Source organism: Sander vitreus, chromosome 10 (assembly GCF_031162955.1).
Source record: "Sander vitreus isolate 19-12246 chromosome 10, sanVit1, whole genome shotgun sequence".
Classification (NCBI taxonomy): domain Eukaryota; kingdom Metazoa; phylum Chordata; class Actinopteri; order Perciformes; family Percidae; genus Sander; species Sander vitreus.
Window position 1 is genome coordinate 31,379,763 of NC_135864.1, and position 13,626 is coordinate 31,393,388.

General features: G+C 41.0%; 1 protein-coding gene across 1 annotated transcript in view; it reads left to right on the forward strand.

Annotated features, from left to right (window-relative positions):
• Positions 1 to 13,626, forward strand: part of aff2 (AF4/FMR2 family, member 2) — a 218,296-nt gene that overhangs the window by 165,884 nt on the left and 38,786 nt on the right. Inside the window, exons 11-15 of the mRNA XM_078261117.1 lie at positions 373 to 490; positions 2,947 to 3,049; positions 3,166 to 3,316; positions 3,998 to 4,213; positions 6,314 to 6,518. Coding sequence (XP_078117243.1) covers positions 373 to 490; positions 2,947 to 3,049; positions 3,166 to 3,316; positions 3,998 to 4,213; positions 6,314 to 6,518 — 793 coding nt within the window. The remainder of the gene's footprint in view (positions 1 to 372; positions 491 to 2,946; positions 3,050 to 3,165; positions 3,317 to 3,997; positions 4,214 to 6,313; positions 6,519 to 13,626) is intronic.

Consider the following 13,626-nt stretch of genomic DNA (forward strand, 5'->3'; position numbering starts at 1 on the left):
CAGTGTTTTCTGTTGGAGATGGTAAGTCCCTTTGGGGTGGACTATCCACCAGGCTGCCAGTTAAGGAAATTATAATGTTTTTTTTTTTTTTGTAACGTTTGATATTTGTACCTGCCAAATTGATTTATACCTGTCAATTTGGCTGAAAAATGTTTGGAGTCAATGAAAATAGGTAAAATTCTCATCTGAAACGTTTGCCCAAATACTAGAATGAATGTGATAAACCACATTTACAGAGAAAGTAGAACTTGCATCCGTTGATGGTTTTGTCACAGTGGATTTGGAAAGAAATGATCCTCCAAATTATTTTATAATCAAGCACATAAGACATCTTTATTACTTTCTTTCTTTCTTTATTTCTTTCTTCTGTAGTGGAGCATCGGGGAGCAGCAGTGAATCAGAGAGCAGCTCAGAGTCGGACACAGACGAATCAGAGAGCAGCTCCAGTGACAGCGAGTATAATCAGGCCTCCCGCACGCACACTCCAGAGGTAGGATGACAACTACAAGGATGAAACTCTGTGCGCACACAGTGAATAGCATGAGTTTGTGAATGAAATGTTTGAAATGGATAACTTAAGGAAATCTTTATGTCCATGTGAAGAATCAAGCCAAATTCACTGCTTTTTGTAAAAGGAAACGGCTGTGTAACAAATGTCAAAAATCTCTAATGCAATTGTAATAGTCAATATTATGTGTAATGGATTGCGAAATGTAAAAGATAAGTGTATATTTGTATGTAATTATGGCTCGATGGTGTTTTAAGCCCCCAACGTCGACTTCAATGCAGCGCTGCGACCGTTGACTTTAAGGCCATTAACCCTAACCATTGCCTAATCCTCCGATGTTGGGGGCTTAAAACACCAAACACCGTAATTATGTGTATAGATTTGTATGTTTAAGCAGCTGTCTCAGTGTTACATCACATTGCAGTAATTCAGCAGTAATTAATTCCTGTGGTCCATAGTGACTTAGCCTGGCTCAACGGATGTGCGTACATCGCTGGGATAAAGATCCGGCGCGTCTGATTAATTACGCGCCGGATGTCCATGCCTTTCCGATATCTCCACTATCTATTTTGCAAGGGCATCGTCGCTGCATCCGGGGCTTAGCACCGTCCCAGGTTGTGATTGTGTTTAAAGAACTACTAAAAAGCCAGAGCATTTTTCCCCCTATCACAGAATAGATAAGTGGTGTAGCCAGACCATACTCCAGCACTGATATAGCACTGAGCAAATAGTTCTAGCAATACAAGAACACGTGACTTAAAATTGCATATAACCGGGCGCCCGGATAGCTCATCAGTTGGTAGAGCGGGCGCCCATATACAGAGGTTTACCCCTCGAAGCAAGGGGGCCCGGGTTCGACCCCAACCTGCGGCCCTTTGCTGCGTGTCATTCCCCCCCTCAATAAAAAAATCAATACAGTTGCCAACTGCATATTTCTAGCCCCAGGTTGGAGACAACCAATCATTACTGAATTAAGGTTTTGTTTATGCCAGCTGCTTGCTGGTTCCCTTTTTTTTAAAGGCAGAGGTAACATAAACTTTTGTTATAGAAATCCCAATCATGAAGCAATCATTCAACAATTGGCAGTAAACCATATTCCCAGTGTCCTATGTGTCTCCAGCTCTGACAAGTGGCTCGGATTTAGTTTACATTTCACAAAGAGACAGATGCACTTTCATTGGCTTTTCTTTGTTCTTCCTGATTCACCACTATTTTTCTTCAGTGTGTCTGACTGCCTGTACATTAAATGGTCTCTTCCCACGGTCTCTGGGCGGTGTTCTAAAAGCCATAAAACTCCAACTGCAGGGAGCTGAATTATACAATTATTTATCACATTATTTTAATGGCTCAACGCTGCCTGGATTCGAAGGCTCATGCAGTCATACCCACTGAGAACAAGAGAGAGAGACATGCAGAAAAAGAGGAAGAAAACCATGTAGTAGCACGTAACACATATGCAACGATATGTTAAAACAATCCACAACAGATACATTTAATAAATAGAGCTACTTCCAGATCTCATTAAAAAAAATTATATTTCTGCCTACAAAAAAACTGCTTTTAAAGCATCAAAGAAAGTCACATCTGTAACTTCCCTTGAGGTTTTCAGATTACATTTTATGTTGCTATGAGAGTGGCACTATAGATATTACCATCCTCGTCTATATATCTATGACCTTCCATTTCCGGGATTGCTCCATTGCCGCCGGAAATTCCGCCGGATGTCCTTCTTTTTGGCCGGATATCCGTTAGCTTCCGCTTTCTTTGTGTTGGCGTTTTAAACTCCGGTGGATTTCTGAGGACTATGGTCAACTGCTCCTCAGATCTCTGCAGGGTAAATCCAGAACGCTAGCTAGACTATCTGTCCAATCTGAGTTTTCTGTCGCACGGCTAAAACAATCTTTGAACGCTCACATGTTCCATAGCCTGGTTGACACCAGACCCTTCTCATTTCCAAAGGGGCATTGCCAACGGACGCTGCTCAAAAGCCTCTGGGCGCAGTTGGATAGTCCTTCAACCAATCAGACCAACGATCCGGGTGACGTAGCAGTGACAGCGGCATCAACGGGTTGCTGCGCTTTGGTGGCCGTCATGTTGAATGTAAACAAAAAGCTGCTTGCCGTCACTGCGCTATCATCATCGTGTAAAGCCCGCCTCAACGGTTGTGATTAGTGCCTTGAGTTGGAAAAATTGGAAATGGGCGGGAATGGGCTCTTGGCCAGACTGACTTGCAGAGCAAATCTCACATTTGCCAGAAGTTCGTCACGGTTTACCCAGGCTACATGTTCCACCAAAACAAGTTCCTTCCTGAGGCTGATTTGCAGAGCATGTTTTTCTCCTCCTCAGTGCTGTGGAGAAAGGTCTGGCAATGCGAGACTACTACCATCCTAATAAAATGGAGGTGTTGTGTATTGACTTCTGGAGTTTTTTCCATGTAGCCTGAGCCCCCCTCTGCCAACAAGTGGCAGCTGGACAGCTGGTTGAACAAGGTCCAAGCTCAAACCAAACCCCTGGTTCCCCCACAGAAAGAACATGGCACAGGTTGGTATGGACAGTTACATCTACTGTGTCTAACAGCAACTATGGTATTTAATAAAAAAATAAAGAATCTGTTTTGATCTGGAATACATTTTCTGATCCAATGGTCTTCTGGCCAGGCTCCGTTACCCAGGGTCCGGGGACTTTCTCTCCAGGGAATGAAGCACCAGGAGTGGGTGCGGCCACCAAGACCAAGCCCTGCACATCCAGCAGCACCCCTGTTCCAGCTGCACCAACGGTGGAACACAAGGATACAAGGGGAGCCTTCTGGTAGGAGCTATGGACTGAATTTGTTGGAAATTTGCCAAAATAGCTTTGATAAATACATCTGTTGGATGAAATAATAAATGAATTAATTACACACTGACAGAAGGCTCAACAAATTGTAGGCCAGTGGTGGAAGAAGTATTCAGATCCTTTACTTAAGTAAAAGTACTAATACCACATTAAACTGCATGAACATATTACTTAAGTAAACGTATGTATCATCAGGAAAATGTATTAAAAGTTAAAGTATTTAATGCGGAAAAATCTTCACATTTTAGAACCTGGAAACGATCAAAACGGTTCTGTCAATCAAGTGTTTGATCGTCTGATCATTTCTGCTCTACTTGTAGGCCTGTATATTGATGGGTAGTTTAATTCATAATAAAACATCAGATTTTATAAACTACGTGTGTTTTGTGTGCAAAAATCTTAATTTGTAAAGTGACTAGTAACTAAAGCTTGTCAGATTAATGTAGTGGAGTAAAAAGTACAATATTTCTCTCTGAGATGTAGCGGAGTAGAAGTAGAAAGTGGCATGAGAAGAAAAAACTCGTAAAGTACTTCGTATTTAAGTACAGTACTTGAGTAAATGTACTTAGTTACATTCCACCACTGTTGTAGGCAACAACTGACAAAAATGTGTCTCTAACCATAAAAAGACAAATCCATTCTTGCTTCCTGCAGCCCAGGCAGAGAGAAGGCCAAGGCCAAGCTCAGCCAGAAGGCCTCAGGGGAGGGCCAGAGGCCAAAGATGAGGATGTCACCGGGCCTGTTGTCAGTGCCAGAGGTCCCGACCCCGAGGAGGATCACCACGGGGAAAAAACAGCCCAGACGGACAGAGAGGTCCAACAGTGTGGAAGATAATCCCAGCCAGACATGGAGCAGAACGAATCAGCATAGGTAAGGGAGGGAGGACAAACCCCCATCCTTAGCATCTTGGCTTAGTTGATTACTTGTAGACCTAGTTTTAGTTTAGTTTATTGGGTTACACATATACAAATACTACAGATTAATATACACATAATCAATCAAAGATGTGATGGAGAGATGTAAAAAAAACCTCAGAGGGGCTTAATCTGGGCACTTTCCAATGCATACTCCAATTAAAATAGAAAGAAACTAAAATACAAAAAAAAAAAAAAAAGGAAAGAATGAGAGAAAAAAAGAAGAAAAAGCCTAAACTGAAATTACATACAATATCAAAACATCAGAATAAATACGAAAAGTAAAATAATATCAGGAGTTACATGGGTTGTTTACAAAGACATTCCATAGGGATAACATTGCACAGTCATTGCTCAGACTTACGTATTATTCATTTAAAATGTAAAATGATTAGTATTTATTAATGAATCGTGGTAATCACTGATTAAAAAAACATTACATTACATTCTTCTTTCTTTGTAAGGGAGGCCTATTTCAATATGTGTATATATATATATATATATATATATATATATATATATATATATATATATATATATATATATATATATATATACATATATATACACATATATATGGGGGCAGGGGGGCTTGTTTAACTATATTTGTGGGGTCCAAAAACCGGGAGTCCAGTATACTTGTGGGGTCCCGACAGCTTTGTGGGGCCAAAATGCTGGACCCCACAAGTTTAAAGGTCTGTTTGAGGGTTAAGACTTGGTTTTAGGATTAGGGTTAGAATGAGGTTCTGGTTAGGGTGAGGGTAAGGGTTAAGGTTAGGCATTTAGTGGTGATGGTTAAGATTAGGGTAAGGGGCTAGGGAATGCATTATGTCAATGACGGGTCCTCACAAAGATAGGGCCACAAACCTGTCTCTGTCTGTGTCTGTGTCTCTGTCTGTGTGTCTGTGTGTGTGTGTGTGTGTGTGTGTGTGTGTGTGTGTGTGTGTGTGTGTGTGTGTGTGTCCGTTGTCTTTCAAATATCTCGAGAATCGTTCTGCCGATCTACTTTACACTTGGCAGGTGTATTGCTGGGTACCCGATGAACTTGCTGTTTGGACTAAGAACTGGAACTAAGGGGGCCACACAATAATGGTTGAGAGAAAAAAATGCTGGTATGACACTGGCTTCTCTTCCTCCATGTCTACCCTTCACAACAAAAGCCCAGCTTGAATTCGCTCAGAGCATTTCGCTAAGAAAAAACTCTTGCCGACACTAGATATCAAACAAAAGCCAGACACTCTATAGTATTAAGTTGCCGTGAGCTGTAAATTTGTATATTTTGTGAGTAAAATCTGAATCTTCTGTAACCAGTAACGTTTCTCTGTCAGGTAAATGTAGTAGTACAATGTTTTTCCTCTGAAGTAGAAGTACACAGTAAGTCAGTAGTATATAGGTACAATGGTTCTGGAGAACACAGGCTAAGCAATCGGTCTGGTTCCAAACAGGCACGTTTTGAACGGGCACTGCACTAGTTATTTAAAATGAAGAACAAAACTATTGTAAGATCTTATTTCTTGACTATTAACTTATATATTACAAGCTACATGTCACTTGTTATTGGTAAAACTATTACAATTACTGTTATTAAGGCAACACTGTCACTTAGTATGGAGAGCGTACAGAGGCTCCAGTGGATCACTGAGCTTTTTGGCAGCTATCCACTGAACACTGTCACTCACACATCTGTTGTGAAAAATGCTCAGATTGAGTAGATGCCATGCCAAACTGGCTGCTCAGCTTGATTTTAGGCTAATTGGAAGGAAAACACAGACTTCCTAGCTTCGTTTCTTTATTTTTTACTCTCTCTTCCCTTCCCCTTTTCCATTTTGAAGCTTTCCACATCCAAGTTTAGCTGGAATGCATGCTGTTTTCAGTTATTTCATGCTGTCTTGTATTTTTCTTTCATTGTAATGCACATTCACCCCCCTGCAGCTGGCAAAGGCAAGCATTATCGTCTCCTGTTTGTCAGTGTATCTGCTGCACGACAGTAGCGGTGCCTTGCTCAAGGGTGAATCTCATACAGATTGTGACGCTTCCTCGTGTTTTCTCACTGCAGCCCTGCAGCTAGGGAAAAGGACCTGTTGCCTCCCCCCTCCCTGGAGCTTCAAAACCCCCTGAGGCCACGAAGCAAACCCCCCAGCGGGAAGACCGCCCCCAGGAAAGAACCTCGCAGTGCCACCAACTCAAACAGCAACACTGTAACTCCACCAGCGGCTCTACAGCAACCCCCCGTGCCAATACCAGCTGTCAATGTAACCCAGGTTAGTTTCTGTGGGTGGGATACACATGTGTGTGTTTGTGGGGGGGGGGAAGAAACTCTCTACATAAGAGAGTTTCTTCATATTTCTTTTCAGTGATGGCTTGGTTGCTCATAATAATACTAATCTCTCAAAGTTAATCCTGTAATTATTTATGACTGCTAGGATGCTAATCCAACAATCCCTTTTTCATTCAAATGACTTCCTCAAGGAAGAAGTGCATGACACAAGCACCTTGGGACACTTAGCCTTCACTTCATCAACATCTGGAATATGCAAAGAAATAGTTTCAAACAGAGTGCTGCACACATGTAACACTGTCCGTGTATCCTGTAATGATCACTACATCCTTATTGTCTCTGGATGATTTGTCAAAGCCATAAAATTCCACGAGATGAAAACTGTATTATTACACAACTATAATGGCTCAACACTGACTGGTTTTTATGGAAATATAGAAAGTAAGAGAGGGAGTCCAAGAGATAGAACTGAAACCATCGACCGTCGTCTTAACCTATAATGAGTGAACACTCTGTGGTTTTATGAAGATTAGGGAGTTTCAGGGAACAAGAAAGAAAGAAAGAAAGAAAGAAACAGACAGACAGTAGACGGATGGAAAAGGAAGATTGTATAACAATTATATCAGTAAAATGGCTACAGAAGATGAAAATATCATTAAATAAGGAAAGTGGTGTGGCCGGGTTAGCTCAGTTGGTAGAGCAGGTGCATATATATATATATATATATATATATATATATAGACTCGACTCGACTATATTACTCCTCGACGCAGTGGCCGTAGGTTCGACTCCGACCTGCGGCCCTTTGCTGCATGTCATTCCTCCCTCTCTCTCCCCTTCCATGTCTTCAGCTGTCCTGTGAAAATAAAGGCCTAAAACTAATCTTTCAAAAAAAAAAAAAAATAACCCTAACCCAAAATAAAATGAATTTAAAGCTATAGTACGTAGTTTCTGTCGCCCCCATGAGGAATTCAAAGCAATGACAACAAAACTGTCAGCGCGTCCACATGATACAAGCCTTCCGTGATCGTGCACACGCAAAAAAAAACATGATGGACTCTTCAGAAGAGGTCATTATCTCGACTCCACAGGATATTGTTAGTAGTTTGTAAATGTGTCCATAGTCATAACAAATCCTGTAAATGTTGACCTTATGAAACTCGAGAGAAAAATCCGTAAGGTTGTAAGGTTGAGAGAGATGAATCCACACGCTTATCTTTGGAAGAACAAAAGAAGGGAACCAGTTCACACAACGTACTCCAGAATGTATTTTAGGATGTGCCATGTTTTGATCTTTGTTTGAACTTCATGACACCAGTGTCTCCCATCGTAACATCTGTTTGCTTTGTTTACTTTCTGTTTTTTATGCCATTCTGAAAAATAATATGCTTAATAAAAAACGAAGGGAAATCAACAGACTGCCATAATACTGAAACAAAGAAAAATGCATTGGCACATCAACAACTAGCTAACGACCGCTCGTCTTACAGGCTTAGGCCTCCTGCACACTGCCTGCGTGGCGTGAGCGTGGCGTGAGCGTGGCGTGAGCGTGGCGTGAGCGTGGCGTGAGCGTGGCGTGAGCGTGGCGTTTCTGTTGCGTGGCATTTCTGTTGCGTGGCGTTTTCTATGTCTTTGCACACCAGAAACGTGTCTGACGCGGCGCTGCTGCTGCTAGCCTCGTCTGTACACATCTTATTATATATTCTGATTTGATTACAGCAAAGACAAGGTCGGCAGTATTGACGGCAAAATAGGCTACGGAATATTTCATTGAAAATCGATAATTATTTATTATTATTTTTTCAAATTACATTTATATCTGCATTTATGTCAAAACCTCGAGACTTTCAAACATCACAATGTCATTTTTTAAATGTATTTGTGTCAAAATGACATATGAACATCTTTTCGTATTCTATTTTGCCTGGAAACGCTTCCAACATGCTCGCGTCGGTCTTATCTCTAGACGTGCGTGTCACGCAGGCAGTGTGCAAGCTCTAACCTGTTACCATGGGAGCCAAAATAAAAATGGACACGCCGCGCAGCTGCCACGCCCACGCCACGCAGCCAGTGTGCAGGAGCCCTTACGAAACAGCCCTGAGAGTGATGTGCCAGACCCTGACGTGCCACCTCTGCAACAGCAGGCTGAGGCTGTCACGCTCACAGGCTTCACTTTGATTCATTCTCACATTTAATTCATTATTTAATGCCTACTTACCAACTTGTTTATTTATTTATTTTTAATTAATCCGCTTCAGAAAAATAAAACAAAGGACAAAAGAATAATTCCACATATGCCACTATGAGGCTTTTAAAAAATGATACTTCACTCTGAATGTCTGTCATTTCACATCCGTTGTATCATGGTTGATTCTACATTATTTTACATTATTACATTACATTACATTACATTACATACATTACATTATTTTAATTTACACGTATAGAGCATTACATCATCTGATGTCGACAACAACTTGTGGTACCAGGCGCTTTCCTCTATTTAGTTTTCCACTGCAGATAGAGCCACCTCAGTGTAGGGGGGGATTCTCAGCTGATTGCCAAAGCGATGCCGAGTGAAACTGCTGTGACATCATTTTCAATGCGACATTCTCTGGATTCTTTCATGGCAACAATGTGCACTTTGTCTATTGTACGACATAGTGTACGCAGTGTACGTAGTGTATGATGTACTTATTTCGGCTGACTTTCTTTTTTTTCTTCTTTTTTTTTAATCTGGGGCGTGTATTTTTTTTTAGGTAGCTTGGATTTTTTCTTTAAGTGGCGAGTTTGTGCAGGATGTCCTGTGTTGCACTAGTGATGGTTCTCTCTGACCAATCAGTGGTCTGCAGTGTTTTAACTCCACCTTCTAGGATCGGCTCTGTTCATATTGCCATGTTTTAAGTAGGGGTGCAAGATATATCGACTCAATATCGTTATCGCAATATATCGAAAGTGTCCCGTCCGTTGGCTGTGTGGCTTAGTTGTGTTTGATTTAGAGCCCGCTTGAAATGCTATAATGATCATGTTTCATTGGCTAGTTACCGTGCCACTTGCACATGTTAGTGCATGTCAGCACACGGGTCAACTACGTGACAAACCCTATGGAGCGTACCACGTGTGTGCATATTTCGACAGAGTGACAGTGTAAGTGAAGAAATAGAGACAACAAAAACGGAAGGAATCAGAGAAGCGAAAGAAAAGCTGTGTCCTGTTCTCTTTATTTATTTTATACTGTCCAACCAGTAAAACATGTCCTGTTCTGTAGACATGGTCCTTATTTATTTACTCATGTTGTACCAGTCCAATATGACAATATGTCAGTTGAAATAAACCTTGTGTTGTAAGAAAACCTGTTTAATTTGTTATGAATCTATTTTGATGCGTTTTCCCGTAACTTTTGTAATTTTACATATGTTTAAAAATATCGAAATTAATATCAATATTGCAATATCACATTTTGTCGATATCGTGCAACCCTAGTTTTAAGACACTATGTGGGTAAATAAACGAAACACAAGCACTGAACTGCCCCAAAATAACTTTGATGCATGCACGAACGTTGTATGGAACCCAAACAACATTCTTCACAGGTAAAATGAATCGTTACTTCCATTGAATTTGGGGTGGGCTTTTTTTCAATTTTATAGCATTTGAAAAAAAAACAATGGTTTTAAAACAGTGTCCTGACTTAACTTTGACATAAACCAGTCTGTGATCCACTCAACATCCTCTCATCTTAACTATTAGTCAAAATAATTCATAATTTCTGCTTTGTTAAACTCAAAAATGAAGTATAATGTCATTTAAGTTAGGTTTATTGGCTATTAATGAAACAAAGCGTTGAAAAAAGCAAGAAAAACGTTGGAAAAAGACCTAAAAATTTGGACCCAGAAGGACAACAAGTTTATGGTCAACAGGAAGACGACACTGGGGTTAAAGCTGCCTTTAAGTGCAGTCGGAAACGTCCAAATCTATAAACAAGCTGACAGAAAACAGTTATTGTGAAATATAACATTTACTTGCACTATATTGAGGGTTTTAATAACACAACAATATGTCACACTAATGGTCTGTTTGATAAGTGACACTCCCACCGCCGCACAACACTGTAGCAAATCGCCGGATTGTTTTGGTTTTTTTGTTGCTCTGAATGTAGCTTAAAGGTCCTATGACATGCTGCTTTTTGGATGCTTTTATATAGGCCTTAGTGGTCCCCTAATACTGTATCTGAAGTCTCTTTTATATAGACCTTAGTGGTCCCCTAATACTGTATCTGAAGTCTCTTTGATATAGACCTTAGTGGTCCCCTAATACTGTATCTGAAGTCTCTTTTATATAGGCCTTAGTGGTCCCCTAATACTGTATCTGAAGTCTCTTTTATATAGACCTTAGTGGTCCCCCTAATACTGTATCTGAAGTCTCTTTTATATAGACCTTAGTGGTCCCCCTAATACTGTATCTGAAGTCTCTTTTATATAGACCTTAGTGGTCCCCTAATACTGTATCTGAAGTCTCTTTTATATAGGCCTTAGTGGTCCCCTAATACTGTATCTGAAGTCTCTTTTATATAGGCCTTAGTGGTCCCCTAATACTGTATCTGAAGTCTCTTTTGATATAGACCTTAGTGGTCCCCTAATACTGTATCTGAAGTCTCTTTTATATAGGCCTTAGTGGTCCCCTAATACTGTATCTGAAGTCTCTTTTATATAGACCTTAGTGGTCCCCTAATACTGTATCTGAAGTCTCTTTCCCAAAATTCAGCCTTGGTGCAGAATTACAGCCACTAGAGCCAGTCCCACAATGAGCTTTACTTAGGATGTGCCATTTCTGTGTCTGTAGCTTTAAATGCTATTGAGGAGGAGAGAGGGGGGGGCAAGGTGGAGGGTGGGGGTGTGGCCTTGACCAACTGCCATGCTTCACTTGTTTGAAAGCCATGATGTCTCTCTCTTTCTCATGGGTGGGCCAAATTCTCTGGGCGGGCAAAGCAGAGAAAGGGGAGGTAACCTTTCCCCTTATGACGTCATAAAGGGAAGATTCCAGATCGGCCCATATGAGCTTTCATTTTCTCAAAGGCAGAGCAGGATACCCAGGGCTTGGTTTACACCTATCACCATTTCTAGACACTGGGGGACCATAGGCAGGCTGGGGGAACTCATATTAATGTTAAAAAACTTCATAAAGTGACATTTTCATGCCATGGGACTTTTAAGTAAGGCTACACCTGCACCAAGCTGAAAAACTCCGCCTGTGCTGTGGGTGCTGTCACGACACTTGATCCGCTGCCAGCCTTAGCTGTGCAGAACAGCTGGCAGGACCGCTAATGTTGGTGTCAACAGCGAGAAGAGAAGATCTTTCCAGGAAACATTGCTGAAACTTCTGCTTAAGAAAGGAAAAGCTTTTGTCAGCAGTGTAAAGACCCATTATAGTACAGGGGACAGTTTTTCTTTTCTTTTTTAACAAAACAAAACCTGGCGTTTGTTTGAAAATGGATTATGCAGATGGCAACAGTCATTGGAATGATTTCAAAAGTTTGAGAAAAACTGCCGTGTGTCTGCCAAGCGAGTGGAATGTTAACAGTATTTTCTTGGCTGCATCTACCTGTGTAGTTGCTTTCTCATGTCGATTTTGCACACACATCACTGCGACTTACTTCTTTTTGTCTCAAACAAACAACTAAAATCAAGCATTCAACATCTGAGGGACTATTTTGATCGGATACAAAACGAGGTCAGAGATGCAATTGTAACTGCAGATATATCAAGAAAATAAACTAAGCAGACGCAGGCTGGTTCTTCTTGCTGGCGTGCATCATTCACACACATCCTTCACACAAGACGAATGTCAGGATGTTGAATTGAGGATGCACAAACAGCTATAAGACAGTTTATTCACTTATAGGATGAGGCTGGGTTTTTATTTTTCTTATAATCAACAAATCTTGAAATATTTTTAAATATTTTTTTATTTGCAAGACAGGGACCCTGCAGAAAAAGTTTGGGAACCACTGCTTGCTTGTAACGTCCGGAGCAAATGGAGACAGAAAAGGTGGACAGAACAAGAGAAAAAGTGTTATGATTTGTGGTGTGTGATTTGTGAACTGAGGCATCACGATGTCTTTCGTGATATCATGATAGCTGTCGACCATCAACCCTACAATGCAGCAATCAAGGCTGAAAACCATTGCTGGCCCCAGTGAGGAGAACCTTTGAGTCGAATGATCTGTGATAAAGAGAGACTTTTCTTTTTTTAAACTCTGCCGTTACATCTGAGAAATAATTCAAAATAGGAAAAGGCATGTTTTAATTTGCATGTGACAAACATCAGGCTGCCTGCGCTCAGTTGTGTGCCTGGTGTGCAGTGAATACCACTGACATACAAAATTAGACAGTCAAACATGTTTCATTTCACTTCACAGATTAGTAGAACAAGCCTGTGCTGCCCAATTTGCATGATATTATCACATGCTGTATCTTTAGCTTCCCTGATTATACTTTCTGTCAACTGTAGGGTTTTTTTTTCCACAGGGGCTTAAAATGTATTGAGTGACAGCTTAGAAGCAAGACTCTTCCATTGGGATAGCGAAAAGCTCTCTTTTTCATCATGATAGTAGTTTAGTATTTTACACAGTGGTGGATGAAGAGAGATTACAAGTTACATGTGTTTTTGTGTGCATTTTCCTGATTAACAGACACTGTGATTATCATAGGTCGGTGCATATGAATAATTATTCAGGGGGCCGATGTGTTGGTACATACATCAAACATTAAAATGTGTGGAATAATCGTGAATGGTGTCTTTTCTCAGAGACTCGCCTTTTCACGAAAATCGCACAAAAAAAGCGCTAAATTTCCAATAGACATTAATGGGAAATCTTTGGGAAATCAAGATAAAATAGCTCAAAACCACTCCTCTTCGGGGCCGTACCGATCCTCAGTTGTCAGTTTCCCGTCCAGCGCCCGCGTCGTTTAAATAGCAAACGCACCTGCGCCCATCTTTGCGCCCATGGGCGTGCTGGTCTTACAGGGAGGTGTGTTCAGGTGCATTCTGGGCGTATTGCTATCTTGAGGCAGCGGGAAGTGATCGCGCCA